Below are 15,488 nucleotides of genomic sequence, written 5' to 3' on the forward strand. Positions count from 1 at the left end.
ATCATCAAATCATTCATGATCTAACTAATAGTAATTCTATACATACATAATAAAACAAATACTCATTTTTTGGCCTGAGTCATGGACAATGTGTTGGTCAAAGTCCAACTAAAAAGTATAGGAAAGACTAAAACTTAGTACAGAGTTATGTGAAAAATGTATTTTGATCCTAATTGTTAGTTAAAAACAGAACTCCTGAAACAAAGGTTAAAATATGGTTGGAATGAAGCGAAGTCACAGCATTATGAATAGATGAGACCAAAGCCTCACATAATTTCATTGTCAAAAAACCTTAACATAGCAACCATGTTGTCTTAACAAATTCCCTATTCCTACTACTTTGGATCATGCATGATATATTCCATTTTCCTACTTAGAACATTTCTACTCTCTCATCTTACCATCTTCACAAACATCACTCATATTCCTCTCCATGCATCCTCACTTTCATAATCTCCTTTAACATATCTATACCCATCTCAATTTCCTTTCTCAACACACACAAAAAACACTCTTCTCATGGCATTGTTTAATTCAAGGAAGAGGTCAACGTCACCATCTTATGTATCAACCTCAACAACATTAATTTTTATTGCACTATGTGTTTTTGGTGTATGGATGATTAGTTCCAACTATGGTTTTTCACCTCAAACATTAACTGATGAGGCCACTTCTACAAGTATGGCAATTGATACATCTTCAAAAATCAACAATGATTTGTCTTCCACTCAAGACATCCCTCAAATCACCACAAAAAACATTCAAGAACCGGTTGAAACCACCACTAAAAGTACCATTGAGGATTCAGCTGAAACAAATACCAACAGTGAAATGCAAAAGGATACAAGTACAACTACTACTGTTTTTGAAGACAATCCTGGTCATCTACCTGATGATGCTATCAAATCTGATGATAAAAATAATAACAATGAAGCTAATAAACAGAAGAGTGGTACTAGTGACTCTCAAATGTTTGAAGAAAGCTCAGTAACTCAAAAAGAACAAGCCTCATCTGTAAGTGAATCAGGTAATAATGATCAGAATTCTGAGTCTGAGAAAGTTCAACAAAGCAGTGTGGAAGCATCTGAAGGAAATGCCAAGGGTCAAGATAGCATGGAATCTCAGAATGCAAATGAGGCTGAAAATAAAGAACAAAACTTGGGACAGAAACAAGATGTTCAAAGTTTTGACACTAGAGGGTCTAAAAATAATGAAGATGAAGCAAATAAAGAACAATTAATAGAAGATAAAGGCGACATCACAAAGAAAGATGGAAAGGTAACAACACAAGATGAAAATGTTGATTCTAAAAAGGAAGATACCTCTCAAGTTTCTCAGTCAGAGCCAGAGAAAAATGAAAACCAAGGTGAAAGTGCAAAAAGCCAAGACTCAAAAGCAGAGAAGAAAGGCCAGAAATCAAAGAAGGCATGGGCAACACAAGCAGATCAATCACATCAAGAAAAAAAGAGACAACAAGATAACACATGGTACCTATGCAATGTTACTGCAGGTGCTGATTATATACCATGTTTGGACAATGAAAAAGCTATAAAAATGTTACGTAGCACAAAACACTTTCAACATAGGGAAAGACATTGTCCTGAGGACCCACCAACTTGTCTGGTTCCACTTCCTGAAAACTATAAAACACCTATTCAATGGCCAAGCAGCAGAGATAAGGTGATTTTAATCCATAATATGTACCACAATGACTAAGATCTTTGAAATCTTGAAAACTAAATCAATTTTATTTTTGTATTTCAAAATAGATATGGTACCACAATGTACCACACACTTTGCTAGCAGAAGTGAAGGGACACCAAAATTGGGTGAAGGTGACTGGTGAGTACTTGACATTCCCTGGAGGTGGCACTCAATTCATTCATGGAGCTCTTCATTACATTGATTTTCTTCAACAGGTAATGACACATTGATTTTCTTCATTACATTGATTCAATTATTTGATACATAGCTCAAAATGTGAATTTTGTAATGGCAATCCTAATTATTATAAACAGGCTGAAGGTGGTATTGGATGGGGGAAACATACTAGGGTGATATTGGATGTTGGGTGTGGGGTTGGAAGCTTTGGAGGTTACCTATTTGAAAGAGATGTTATTGCTATGTCTTTTGCACCCAAAGATGAACATGAAGCACAAGTGCAGTTTGCTCTTGAGAGAGGGATTCCTGCCATTTCTGCTGTCATGGGTTCTCAAAGACTTCCATTTCCAAGCAATGTCTTTGATCTCATTCATTGTGCACGTTGTCGAGTACCTTGGCATGAAGAAGGTTGATCTCACTAACACTTTTCTTGTGCTTAGATTTCTCATTTTTAATAATGGTTCAAGTCATTTTTGAGTTGAACATGGTTGCTAAGGAATGTGAAACTTTTAATCTAGGTGGCATGTTGCTTTTGGAATTGAACCGTGTTCTCCGACCAGGTGGTTATTTTGCTTGGTCTGCCACTCCTGTGTACCAGAAGCTTGAAGAAGATGTCGAGATATGGAACGGTGAGATAACATATCATATCTTAATTTTTGAGAAATAAATAACTCACCAATTTTAGTCACTCATATCTTGTAATTTGTTTTCTAGCAATGTCCTCACTGACTAAAGCCATGTGTTGGGATCTTGTGACTATCAACAAGGATAAACTGAACCATGTTGGTGCTGCCATTTACCGCAAACCAATTTCCAATGAATGCTACGAACGAAGGGAGAAAAGCGAACCTCCAATGTGTAAGGATAATGATGATCCAAATGCTGCATGGTAAATCTCTACTACTGGCACATACACAAAAGATTATATATTTGATATAAGAAGTAAAATATATGCTAATGATGATAACAAGTTTGTAATCTTAATCAGACAAATGTATTACTATATGCAGGTATGTACCTCTACAAGCGTGCATCCACAAGGTACCTGTTAACAAGGCTGAGAGAGGAGCCAAATGGCCTGAAGAATGGCCTCATCGATTGCATAAAGCCCCTTATTGGTTAAACAACTCACAATTAGGGATCTACAAAAAACCAGCTGCTACAGATTTTTCAGAAGACAGTGAACGTTGGAAAAATGTTGTGGACGAACTGAGCAACATTGGTATAACTTGGTCTAATGTGAGAAATGTGATGGACATGAAAGCTGTTTATGGAGGGTATTCATTCAACTTGGACTATTAAGTCTATAACTACTACACATTTTTATTTAATATATGAATGATACTTTGTCTTCAATCTTCATATTTTACCATGTCTGTGTAGATTTGCAGCAGCACTGAGGGATCTTCCTGCAGTTTGGGTATTCAATGTGGTGAACATAGATTCTCCTGACACACTTCCCATCATCTATGAGAGGGGTCTTTTTGGGATATACCATGATTGGTGTGAATCCTTCAGCACATACCCACGAACCTATGATCTACTACATGCAGATAATCTTTTCTCAAAGCTTAAGGAGAGGTATGGATGGAAGTAATGATTCTTCAAGATTTATTTACCCAAAGATAAACAAATAGAAAGTGCATGCACCACATTGATATGGTTTTGTTGATTTGGTTCCTCAGGTGCAAGCTTGCTGCTATTATGGCAGAGGTGGATAGAATAGCCAGACCAGGAGGTAAATTGGTTGTTCGTGATGAATCTAGCACCATTAGTGAAGTGGCAGCATTGTTAAAATCTCTACAATGGGAAATAATCTCCTCAAATGAAGAAAAGGGTATTCTCAGTGCAAAGAAAGGAAATTGGAGGCCAGACTCTCTAGCTTCCTCTTGATAATGGAGACAAACACTATAACTAATATTTGGGATACTTTAGTCTCAAAAGGATTATATTGTTGCATATTCACCATTTTTATTAGTTTAAATTTTCATTTCTCTTTCTATAGCAAATTGATATACACAGAAATTTTGACAGAAGACTTAATTTTGAGATTTAAGGTGGTGACTTAAGGTGTTTGGCCTCTCATCCACCTTAGAGAACACAAGTATCTATTTTGTTGATTTTTTATATTATGGAATGGATATCTCCCGGTTAAATTGTCCTACACCTACCTACAGATTTAGATTTTTAGATAGAAAAGCACTTTATTAATTTATCAAACACACAACAATGCTAGCATTACTCATGCTATCAAAATTCGGAATACACTGGGACACAGGCAATGGATAATAAACAAAGATGTAATGGAATTTTCACACATGGCAGCACAACAATGATATTTTACTTCATCACTTGTTAATCTTTCGGCAGTGCTTTCTGATCTCTCCCTTTGAGTCCGTTAAAGGAGTAATGTTTCCCATCTTAATCATGGACTTGGCAAATTGTTCAAAGAAAATATCGTTTCTTTCAGCATATTTCTTCACTAAATCTGCAGATACTTTATTCTTGGTCAAGAGAATTTCATCAGAACTTAATAGACCCTTGTTAGCCAATAAGTTCTTGAAGTAGTTGTTGTCAAATTTTGTTGGAGTGACAAAGTCTAGGACAAACAGGTTCTGGTCTCCACCTGATCTTGGGCACTGAGTGCGCAATTTAGCAGCATAGTTTTGGTCGAGAGTGAAGTCTGCTTTGCCATTACCACTTTGGTTGTAAAGTCTTTGCCTAAAGCTGGTGCACCTGGAATCTCCTATAGTGTGGCTCCCTATAACATTATGCAAAAATTGCTAAGTTGTACCATCAACTGAGTACAAGGGATACTTAAATGTAGAGCAGAAAAAATGAAGCTAAATGTTTTCTTGAAAGCAAAAGAGTAGAAACACCAAGTACTAGGAGTTTACCAGATAGAGCAACTAGATCAACAATGTCAAGTCCCTTGAGCTTGAATTTAGTTAAGATGGTCTCAAATGTGTTGTTTGGGGCAGGAATGTTGTTGTTGGAGCCTTGAATGCTTGCACCTAGAGAGTCCCTTCTGCCTAAAGGTACTTCCCAGTTTGGTCCACCAGTCTGCAAATAAAAGGAATATGCTTGACAATTATGTTTTGAAAGTCAAATATTAAAAAGATAAGGACACTTGATTATATTTCAGAATAACATGATATATTTACAAGAACAGTTGAATCTCTGGCAGATAGAGCCAAAATGTCAGCACAAGATACAGTTCCAGGGCATTCTTTTTCTATTGCTGATTTAATTTCATCAATGACTTCAAATCCTCGAGCTGAATCTCTATTGGGATTTGACCTCTTCTCACTGATAATAGTTCCACTGCTATCAAGCAAAATTGATGCATCACAACCCTGCAACATTATTTTTCAGTCATGCATTTGAACAGTATAAAGTTTCATAAATATAACTTTGCTCATTAATTAATATGACACTACTACATAATGTTCTATGCATAGTATAACTAAATCACTAATGGTTGGATTGTTTTGCTATCACATGCAGAAACCTTGACAAAACAGTCATGGAAATGTAGTCTCAGCAGAGAAGCAGCCATTCGAGGGTCCTTTGCAAAAGCCTTTGCAACAATGGAGTTGACAATATCATGAACTCTAGGACATGAGCCCTCATAAAATTGTGGGTAGAGGCTACCCTCTATTTGGCAGAAAGGAGCAAATGCTAGTAGAGAAAAAAGAAGTATAAAGTTTATGGATTTGGCCATTGTTTTTCCTTTCAAGACAAGTTTTCCAACTTGATTGGATATGAGCACTGTGTATTGGGATTTAGTATTTATATAGTTGAACTTTACATGACAGAAAATTATTATTGCATGGCAGTTTTGTTATTCGTGCACCAAATTTTGCTCACCACATCAGAAAATTAAAGGTGCAATGGGAGGGGGACAAAAGTAGGAGTTGGTAGCTAACTACTTTCCAAATTAATGTAAAAGAGGAAGATATAATTGGAGTTGTTAGATCTTATTGTTCCACATGTTAATACACCCAAAGCTATAATGGTAAGAAAATAGCATGAGGGTCTAAGGTTATTCTAAAAGCATAGCAGCAAGCTTTTTAGTTAAGTATAAAAAGAAAAGCCTTAACATAGAAAAAGCCTTAAAAATTGGAGCCAACTCCTCCGACACTTTATGGTATTCTTGCATTGCAAGTTATGTATTGTCATTGATCATTGATCATTTATTTTAAATCCCGCATCAATTCCTTTCTTGAGTTATTTCTTAAGCACTATCCTTTCTTATTCATTGGGCTAATTAAAGCAGTGATTAAGTCCTGTTAACTTCAGTATTGACATGTATTTTTTCCCCTATACACATCCACTTTAATTATACATCATAGCTTTTTTTGTCACAACAAGCTAATAAATATTTAGCATGATTAACTGATAAACTAGTTGGCAGGTGTAAAATAACTTGATTAGGAATTTAAAACTGTGGGAACACATACATAATCTATAGCATTAAAAATGATTTTTTTTATAAACTGATACATTAATTACTAATGTTTCGAAGGCTTTCAATATAACAACATCAAAATCCGGGGCAGTTAATCTGCTGGTTCTATTCTGTGTGTCTTATTAGAGAGAAGGTAGCCTCACCTGACTTCATTGTCCTAGCTCTTCAAATGGTTGACTCAAGTTTCTGACCCAAAAATATGGTGTCAGCAATGTGAGAAAGACACAAAAGCCAGTTACAAGCATTGCCTTAGAATGATGTTAAATCTTGCAAAAGCAATTGATCTTCCATTTCTCACATTGACTCCCACTTTTTTAGACATTTTTTAATCAGACAAGGTTATATTAAAAAGAGAACAATGTATCTCCTCTTGTCAATAAATAATTTATCTCTTCCGACTAGTAAAAGTATGACATGTGTACTATATATAACTTTTACACGGTGGATAGATTATATTAACTAATATATATAAGTTTGTATTTTTATAATTATTCTCCTTTTGCTTTTCCTAATCATTGGAAATGACTTTTTGACTTCAAAACCTAACAACCTTAAGTTAAACATGTGTAACTATTTATGTGTAAGGTACTATAAAGTGGTTATGAACATGTATGGTTGGATACCTGCTCCCTTTCACACCTCAAATGGTTTAAAACTCTAAATCTCAACTAAAGTTGTCTTCTCTATATTTAGCAGTATATGCTTATCTTTACTTCCCATTTTTTTTTGGGTATATAGCATATGCTTAACCTTGATATATACCAGGGTAACGACAACCGATGATTATTTTAAATTGAGCTATAAGTGATGAACATGTATATAGCATATTGCTTTAAGCCTTTAAGTGATTGAGTTGGATAATCACTTTACTTATTCTCTTCTTTACCTTCTTTTATTTATATATCTTTTTACTATAAGCTGAAGTTATAAAAGATCACTAAGGATTGAATATAAAATCCTTGAAACATTATTCAAACATGAAAATTGAACGAACAAAGTTGCATGCTCAGTCTTTAAATCTAAATAATATTTTCAAAAGCACATTTGCTTTACTTTTGAGCAATGGAATTAAAATGGACCTAGGGAGCCAATTCAATCAACACCATATAAAGTATGAGACAAGGTTTTAAAATTGTGTTTTATCTTTATTTTTCAGTTATTTATTTGCATTCCTTGTTGTAATAATTTTTTTATAAAGAAGGATATTTCTCAATGAATTAATCTCTTCAATTTTGAGGTATGTGGTTGCCTTGTTATATAATTATTGTTCTCATAAATTGAACTTTAATTTTGATCTTTGGTCTTATACAATACCTAAAAATCTAATAAGATATTAGATCATTAGCCTAGTATCTCATTGCTTTATTCCCAATAATTTGACATACATGTAAAATTATATCTTTTATATGAGTAACCTAATAATCATTCAACAATTTATCTCGGATGATTTCACATTTGAGTTTTATAATATCCATAAAAAGAAAGATCTTGTGGTTATCTCATAATTAACTTTAAAAGCAAATATACTAATATATATAAACTTACAATAGAGATAAAAATGTACATGTTATAAGGTTTCTTATAAATCAGCCCATGTGCTTATGTATATATTGGTTATCAGATAATTAAGCTTGTAAATAAATTCATTTACTAAACATCATGAGGCAGTTTAGTTGAGTAACTTTAAGCTACAAGGCAAAAACAATGTTGATTAGTACAACCTTGTGGCTATAATCTACTTGTTTTCAATCAGCTAAGCCAAGCCAACCCAATCACAATTCTGATCCTCTACTTTCAGTGTTATTAATTATGACAAGATACTACTATAAGTAAACAGAAATCATCGAAAACATTGTTATACATCTAAAATATGCGATGTTGAATTGTTTATAGGGCTTCCAGTATAACAATATCAAATTCCGGGGCAGTTAATCTCTGCTGGTTTTATTCTGTGTGTCTTATTAGAGAGAAGGTAGCCTCAGCTGCTCAATTGACTTCATTATCATAACTCTTCAAATTGTTGACTCAAGTTTCTAACAAAAAATGTTAATGTCTGCAATGTGAGAATAACACAGAAGCCAGCTACAAGCATTGCCTTAGAAGTTAGAATGATGTTAAATCTTCCAAAAGCAACCAATCTTCCATATCTCACTTTAGTTGGCTCATTTCTTCAACAGTTTTGTAATGGGACAAAGGTTATATTAAACAATTACATAATAACTTTTACACGGTTGGTAGATAATATTATAGGCAAGTTTATATTTCTTATATTTATAATGACAATGATGTCTTTTATATTTTTTTGATCTTGACCATTCAAATAAGATTTCATAGTTTATATTAATTGTTCTCATTTCTCACAACAACAACACTGTTCTTATGTGAGTGGCTCCCAGTATATCGAGTAACTCCTATCCTATTAAAAACAAAAATTTAGCATAAAATTAATATATTGAGCATATCCTTTTTCTTGTTGTGGTTTTGTACATTTAGTAGTTCGTATGTTGAACATTAATGTAAGAGCCTAAGAGGGCATTTGGGAAGTCTCCTTAAAGGAGTAAAAATTCAATCCCTGATAATCTATGGACATCCTCCATTTCGCACTTAACAGATGCACTACATTACACAAATAAGTGTTACATATAAAACACTCAGTAACCAAGTATATGTTGTAACAATCTAGTAGTAACAACGTTAAGGTATTAATGTACTATTGGTAGTGTACGTGCCCACTGCTTCTTCTTTTTCTTATTCTCCATATATGCTGAAAGCTCCTCTTGTTTGGTAACTGAATCCTCCAATGCCTGAGAAAGCAGAATCACTAACAATAACAATAAAAACATAAATGAGTAAGAGTTAGATAAGCATAGTAGTAACAAAAAAACCACAAACTGGACATTAACATTACCTCATCACAAACTGGAGTAACCTGCGAGGTTTGATTCGCCTCCAACTTCGATGTCTTATCCTACATATGCACATCAATTAGTTCAAAACTTCATCAAAGAAAGAAACGACTAAGAGTTATAAGAAAATCAAAATGATTATGGACAACTATAGCATTTGCAGATGCACAATCAAATGGAGGCCAAAAGAGCTTAGAAGAAATTATCTCACCTCAGAAATAATTTTCTCTTCCACTACTGGAGTCAGAGATTTTGTTGAACATTTATGAGCACCATTTTGAACCATCTGCAATCAGACAAGAAATAAGTTTGGGAATCCATACATGGAACATAAATAGGGAAGCAAGGGAAATATGCTGTCATATAAGGACTACAGACCTACCTTCATTATTTCTGGATCATTCCATGGACCCTTATCTGAAAGCATACATCCTCCTTTATCAGCACAAGTACAAGTACCTCCTAAGAACTCAGGTAACTCACTGCCATAGCAAAATCAATGGATAGGTGAAGCATCTGAATAACTTTTAGTCAATGTTATAGGGAGTTTTTACTTCAAGACAGAGAAAGAAAACTGAGAAGTGAAAAAAAGGGATCCAAAGTACTTTTGAAATAACTAAAACCAGATACTGTGATATTTTCAATTACTTATTTCTGAACTTACCTTGCATCAATTATTTCAAGCAGTTTACTCTGATAATTGTTTCCAAGAACCTGATGAATTACAAGTTTCAGTTACATAGTTCTATTGGCCTGAAAAAACATATTGGTTTAAGATTGGGTATATGTGCTGACATTAATTTTTACTGTTGTCTTAGGATCAAGGAAGGACTTCATGGTGTTCCACAACATTCTGAATCCAGAACCTGCATTGATGATGAACATGCGATTCAAGGTCTGCAGTGGAGCAACCAATATCATGATATTACTTAATAATCCACAATATATACTCATTCAAAAACTCCCCCCACCACCCATAATTCTAATTTCTAACCAAAGTAGAAAAAAATACCTCTGGATAGTTATCGCCATCAACCTTTTGAAGTCGAGTAAGGAGATCCCTAGCATGTTTGTTTAAGCTTTTTAGCCCCTGTGGCATTAATGATAATACATCAGGGTTCCTTTTGTGTCACTAAAATACCATCTTTTTAATGCTAAATCTTGTCATTTTTGGTGAACCATGTTCAATTGTCTAATCTTTTTAAATTGTCAGTTTAGTCTTGGCATATATATTTAGCTATTTCTTATGCGTACCAATCCGGAAACATCCAAGATGGTTGTACTTTGATCAATGTGCTTCTTTGCAGCAATCGAACAAGCTGCGAACTTGTCGAATGTCCTCTCGAACTCCATTACATGGTATTGGATATAGCGATCCATGGTTGTGACTTGCATAAGCTTTGTTGCATCAACTTGTCCTAATCTCTCTATGTACAGAGGCCTTCCTTCTTTGTCTATTCCATGATGTCCTTGGGGATAGTATTTTAGGACTTCATCACGTTCCTTGAACTCAAAATCCTATTACAAGGAGCAAAAGAAGTAAAGAAAAGAAAAGAAGTGAAACTCTTAAAAACAGGACACAGAAAACTAGAGTAGCAATCACATAATACGAAAATTTAACAAGTGCAAAATTAATCCAGTCCAATCATAATTGAGGAGGAAGAACTTATTTAAGTAGTGAAGTAACATAGAACACATTGTTTCACAAATTGAGATAAATAGCTCTGTTCATATTATTATCATGTGTTCTATGTTCTGCCACTTTACTACTCAAACTATTCTATTCACCTTGTGATTGAGTTAGATAATTCACGAAATATAATTTCCTCATTGAATTGTTGTATGTTAAAGTAATCTCCTAAAGCCTCACAAAATGTGACCTAACAAATACCTCCATAATAGTGTCAGCACCAAATTCCTTTCTCCATTTGAGCATGTCGGACCACATTTGTTTCGTTTTCTCGATGTCAAATTTCCTAGCCTTTAGGAATCTACACAATAATAGAATAACAAAAAGTTTCAAGTTCTTACTAAATTTGATTAGTGACATGATATTCAAGATTACAGGCATTGTTGTTCATAAAAAAAGGAACCTTAGCATCATATGATAATCATCCTGGTGTGCAGGGAGTAGTTCATCCAAAATAAGAGCTTGACGAAACTGATCCACAATTTTTAACTCCTCAGCATCATGGAAATCCTCAATTTCAACGGACATAACCTTGCTACTTTGCCTACCCTTCCTTGTGAAGGAATTTCTGAGCATGTTAGAAGCATTGATTGCTTTCTGCTTGAAAGAACCTACAAAACAGTATAGAATGGATATTTGAATGTCATGGAAGAATTTTCTAGAAGGTGGTAAAGGAAAAAACATGAAAATGTAAACACCCTAATGAAAATATTATGTATATGTATATTTACCAGACATGGTTTTTTCTTTGGTTGAATTGCTTCTGGTGGCTTTACAGGACTTAACCCAAGAATCAAGGAGTTATGTCACAAAAAAAACACTCCCAAATGCCCTGCATGCATGCATGCAAAATTATATACGTATCGTTGTGTTCTTACATTATAAAAAAATGCTAAAAAAGAAAAAGAAACAAAAGAATAATATAGTGAATGAAATTGGAAGATGAAAGAGATGTATATTAATAATAGTAGACCTCTTGAAACGAAGGAAATGGAAGAGGGTAGAAGGGAAGTGGGAGGAGATATAAAAGAGATGATAAATGGTAATATAATATGTAATCCTGAAAATAGATAATTTTAGAGAAATGGGTAAAGAGACATTGACAATTAACGCTGACCAAGTCTCACCAACATCGCAGATGTGGTTTTAACCTTAATAATGATATGCCTAACACTAGTATGTGACACTTGTTATGTTACCCATTGGCATAGTCAATTATCTTGCTAATGCATCATCATTTAAATGCCCCTAAAGACTAAATCAAAATTTGGAATATAAGAACCAAAAAAATATGTTGGGGACTACTACGAAAGCTTAATTAGAGCATCCACAATGATGCAACTCATTTTTTTGTTCTTAAATTAACCTCACCGATTATTTTATATTTGTTTATACATTCCAACAACTTAAGCAACTCAAGCTAAAATCACCTCCAATTGTACAACTCTATTTTCATTATTAAATGCACCCCACAAACATATCACATATTTATATTTCACAATAATATTGATTTCTTCTCTCTCTTCTAATAATTTGTTTTTCATTTTTAATGTTAACGGTTTCTTTTTTATTCACTGTTATGAAATAAACACAAAAATGGTTTTTCTCCAATGGTGAAATTGGATGAAGAACTTTCTTATTTGGCTATGAACTCATTTGTTTTCACCACTTTTGGTGTTCTTATTCATTTCTTTATTTCTTGAATTATTAATTTCTTTATTTCTCCATTTCTTTAATTATTAATTTCTTAATTACTCGAAATTATAATTTCTTGAATTTTTAATTTGTTGATTTTATTTATTTCTTGAATTCTTAATTCTCTTTATTTCTTGATTTGTTGAATTCTATATTTCTTTAGTACACATGCAAATATTTTCCAATGTGCAATATAGTTGACACAAGGCGCTGACCTGACCTGCTTTGTAGGACAAATATAGAATGAGACATTGTTAAGAAGAGGTGATCACATCCCAAACAAAGAGGAAATACTTGGGATTTATTCATACATAATGACATCCAACCAAAAGCAACACAGATTATTTTACCTTTATTTATGAGACAAGATCTTCCAGTGTTCTATTTTATTATTTTTTGCTTTTAAATTTTTTATTTTATCTACATATTAATGTATGATTGACTTGAGACAAAAAATGGGACACCATTTGGGACAGGTGATCTCCATCATCAAGCATGTCCCAAAATCTATCACAATATACTATATCAATTAAAAAATTTAAACATTCATAATTTTGTCTATTTTTACTTCGGGACCATCCTTATTTATGATCAAAAGCAAGTGTGAGTTATTAACTTTGAAATAAAATTTACAAGTCTCTGAATAATGCTTTTACTTATACACACAAAATTTTAGTTTGAGGAATGACTTGGAGTTGGGTGGCATACTTGTGCACACTTTGTTCTAACAACTCTAGTCATTTTTTTATTAATCCTACTTACATCACCATTAGATTTTAGTTTCTTTGCGTCATGAACCCCTTCATTCTTCATTTCATTATCTTCCATTCTCTTACGTTTAAGAAAAGCAGCAAGTCCTTGAAGAGCAACATTAGCATCATCATTCTTCATTAGCATCTCTGCAACCTCAGCAGGGGTAACCTGTGTGGTCTCTATCAAGCCATGAACCTCATGGTACAAGGGATTTTGACATGTCTCGTGAAGTCCGAGGTAGTTAGAGGCCAACAACTTGAAGCCGTGACCAGAACAGTAGGACATGTTGATGTGCACATCCATTCTCCCAGGACGAAGTAATGCATGGTCAAGTTTGTCCTTATGGTTTGTAGTGAATACTATGATTCTCTCGTCCCCACAACATGACCATAATCCATCAATTAAGTTCAATAAACCTGATAAAGTCAACTGTAACAAGACCAAACAAAACAAACAATAAACAATCCAAAATATTGATCAAAACTGTTAATATCCAACATAAACTTTAGTAGTAAATTAGCAACAAAAGTTTTTTTCTTCTTCTTTTACCTTTGAGTTAGAAGGTTGGTCAAATTGCTCATATTGGTCAAAACTGTGGCGATCTTTCATCTCCATACTACAATCTATATCCTCAATAACCAAAATGGATCTGTTTGTGGTAGAGAGCAACACCCTTCTGAGCTCAGCATTAGAAAAGATAGTGGTAAGTTCCAGATCATAGATATCAAACTTGAGATAATTGGCCATTGCGGCAATCAAACTTGATTTTCCAGTACCAGGTGGACCATATAACAAGTACCCTCTTTTCCATGCTTTCCCAACTTTCTTGTAAAACTCCTTCCTCCTCACAAACCTATCCAAATCTGCAATAATAGCCTTCTTCATCGAAGGATCCATGGCTAAGGTCTCAAATGTTGCAGGATGCTCAAGATTAATGGAACCCCAACCCCCTCCACCACCTCCTCCACCTCCTGTGCCATCATTATCATAGGGGCAATGTCTATTATATAGCTTCAACACCCTCTGATTGTTCCTAATCTCAGTAGCTCTATCAATAACATGAGGCAGATAAAAATCCAACACTTTGTCTTTGAACTTCTTATGAAAGGTGAGTTCAAAACAACGCTTCTCGCTTTGTCTTGAGTTTTGGTCTTGTCTCTCAATGCACACAAACTTCCACTTAAGTCGAATGTTGTCAAACCTATCATTAATTTCTTCACCCTTTTCAATGCTCACCATTAAGCTCTTTTGTCGATGTGTTTTGCTCACACGTAAACGACCCTTAGTAGAAGTGTCAATCTTAGTGCTGAGGTAGATTTCAGCTGCATCATAGACTTGGTTTCGAGTCATGCCATTGGAAGAGTAGTCATCAATAATGAGAGTAAGATTAGAAGAAAGAGGAGTGAATAAGAAGTGAAATAAAGAGTTGAGATAAGCACGAAGAGGATGAGGAATGAGTTCATTGGCAATAGAACGGATCAACATAGTTGTAGCGGCAAAAGAAGCATAGGAAGAGAACAATGTGGATGTTGTTGTCGGCATTTCCTTAAGGGTAAACATGGTTGTAGCTGTTTGTTGGTTACGATGTGTAAAGTATATATAGATGCAACAAGTCAACAGCACAAATGCACAAGTGTTTGTGAGTGCCGAATAGGCTTTGCTAGCTGGTTCATTATTCTTCATGCACTTGACACCTATTATTATTATTATTATGGATTAAATATTTAAATATCATTATTTTCTTCTCTTCATCTTCTACTTGCAGGTGTCGTCTTCCACCTCTACCATTTCTTGCTTATAATAGACATGAAGTCGGTTGAATCAGTCAAGTGTATCTAGGATTCGTTAAATAGATAGAGTAGTGGTAACACTTGAAATAATGATAAAACATAAACATAAATCCTAATAAAATAAACCAAATCATAGTAGGATCACATATGTTTTATAGTATAAAACCAAATTTTACAACTTTTCTTTCAACAATTCAAACATCTCTATCCCTCACTCATTTGTTTTTATTTTTTAATCTTTACATACATATAAAAAACACATCAAAAATGTAAGGACAACTAAATATAATTAAATGTTAGAT

At 34.0% G+C, this 15,488-nt stretch overlaps 4 protein-coding genes and 1 long non-coding RNA gene across 7 annotated transcripts; 1 reads left to right on the plus strand and 4 right to left on the minus strand.

Moving 5' to 3' along the window:
- On the minus strand, nucleotides 245-610 carry LOC109331630. The gene is made up of 2 exons (XR_002105817.1): nucleotides 511-610; nucleotides 245-478 (listed from the first exon to the last, which is right to left on the minus strand). It is a non-coding gene; the product is annotated as an uncharacterized LOC109331630 (long non-coding RNA).
- On the plus strand, nucleotides 443-4,013 carry LOC109331624 (probable methyltransferase PMT27). Of its 2 annotated transcripts, none has more exons than XM_019566250.1 (9): nucleotides 443-1,680; nucleotides 1,770-1,919; nucleotides 2,019-2,289; nucleotides 2,400-2,510; nucleotides 2,596-2,770; nucleotides 2,892-3,158; nucleotides 3,265-3,462; nucleotides 3,567-3,807; nucleotides 3,866-4,013. In XM_019566250.1, the coding sequence occupies exons 1-8, from the start codon at nucleotides 520-522 to the stop codon at nucleotides 3,772-3,774; spliced, it is 2,541 nt and encodes an 846-aa protein (XP_019421795.1). In that variant the 5' UTR covers nucleotides 443-519; the 3' UTR covers nucleotides 3,775-3,807; nucleotides 3,866-4,013. The 2 variants fall into 2 exon arrangements, with proteins under 2 accessions (XP_019421795.1, XP_019421796.1); XM_019566251.1 differs by having other exon boundaries at nucleotides 3,567-3,799; nucleotides 3,858-4,013.
- LOC109331629 (peroxidase 72) lies at nucleotides 4,082-5,658 on the minus strand. Its single transcript, XM_019566258.1, has 4 exons — nucleotides 5,393-5,658; nucleotides 5,046-5,237; nucleotides 4,779-4,944; nucleotides 4,082-4,642 (listed from the first exon to the last, which is right to left on the minus strand). The coding sequence occupies exons 1-4, from the start codon at nucleotides 5,603-5,605 to the stop codon at nucleotides 4,230-4,232; spliced, it is 984 nt and encodes a 327-aa protein (XP_019421803.1). The 5' UTR covers nucleotides 5,606-5,658; the 3' UTR covers nucleotides 4,082-4,229.
- Nucleotides 8,755-11,788, minus strand: LOC109331628 (phosphatidylinositol/phosphatidylcholine transfer protein SFH10). Of its 2 annotated transcripts, XM_019566255.1 has the most exons (11): nucleotides 11,680-11,788; nucleotides 11,352-11,559; nucleotides 11,150-11,249; nucleotides 10,513-10,776; nucleotides 10,271-10,348; nucleotides 10,054-10,155; nucleotides 9,923-9,972; nucleotides 9,641-9,740; nucleotides 9,470-9,544; nucleotides 9,261-9,320; nucleotides 8,755-9,173 (listed from the first exon to the last, which is right to left on the minus strand). In XM_019566255.1, exons 1-11 carry the CDS (start codon nucleotides 11,684-11,686, stop codon nucleotides 9,171-9,173), a joined length of 1,047 nt encoding a protein of 348 aa, XP_019421800.1. In that variant the 5' UTR covers nucleotides 11,687-11,788; the 3' UTR covers nucleotides 8,755-9,170. The 2 variants fall into 2 exon arrangements, with proteins under 2 accessions (XP_019421800.1, XP_019421801.1); XM_019566256.1 differs by lacking the exon at nucleotides 9,261-9,320 and having other exon boundaries at nucleotides 8,785-8,968.
- Nucleotides 13,248-15,072, minus strand: LOC109331627 (AAA-ATPase At2g18193-like). Its single transcript, XM_019566254.1, has 2 exons — nucleotides 13,946-15,072; nucleotides 13,248-13,825 (listed from the first exon to the last, which is right to left on the minus strand). Exons 1-2 carry the CDS (start codon nucleotides 14,954-14,956, stop codon nucleotides 13,316-13,318), a joined length of 1,521 nt encoding a protein of 506 aa, XP_019421799.1. The 5' UTR covers nucleotides 14,957-15,072; the 3' UTR covers nucleotides 13,248-13,315.

The sequence above is a fragment of the Lupinus angustifolius genome, chromosome LG17, assembly GCF_001865875.1.
Source record: "Lupinus angustifolius cultivar Tanjil chromosome LG17, LupAngTanjil_v1.0, whole genome shotgun sequence".
In the NCBI taxonomy this organism is placed as follows: domain Eukaryota; kingdom Viridiplantae; phylum Streptophyta; class Magnoliopsida; order Fabales; family Fabaceae; genus Lupinus; species Lupinus angustifolius.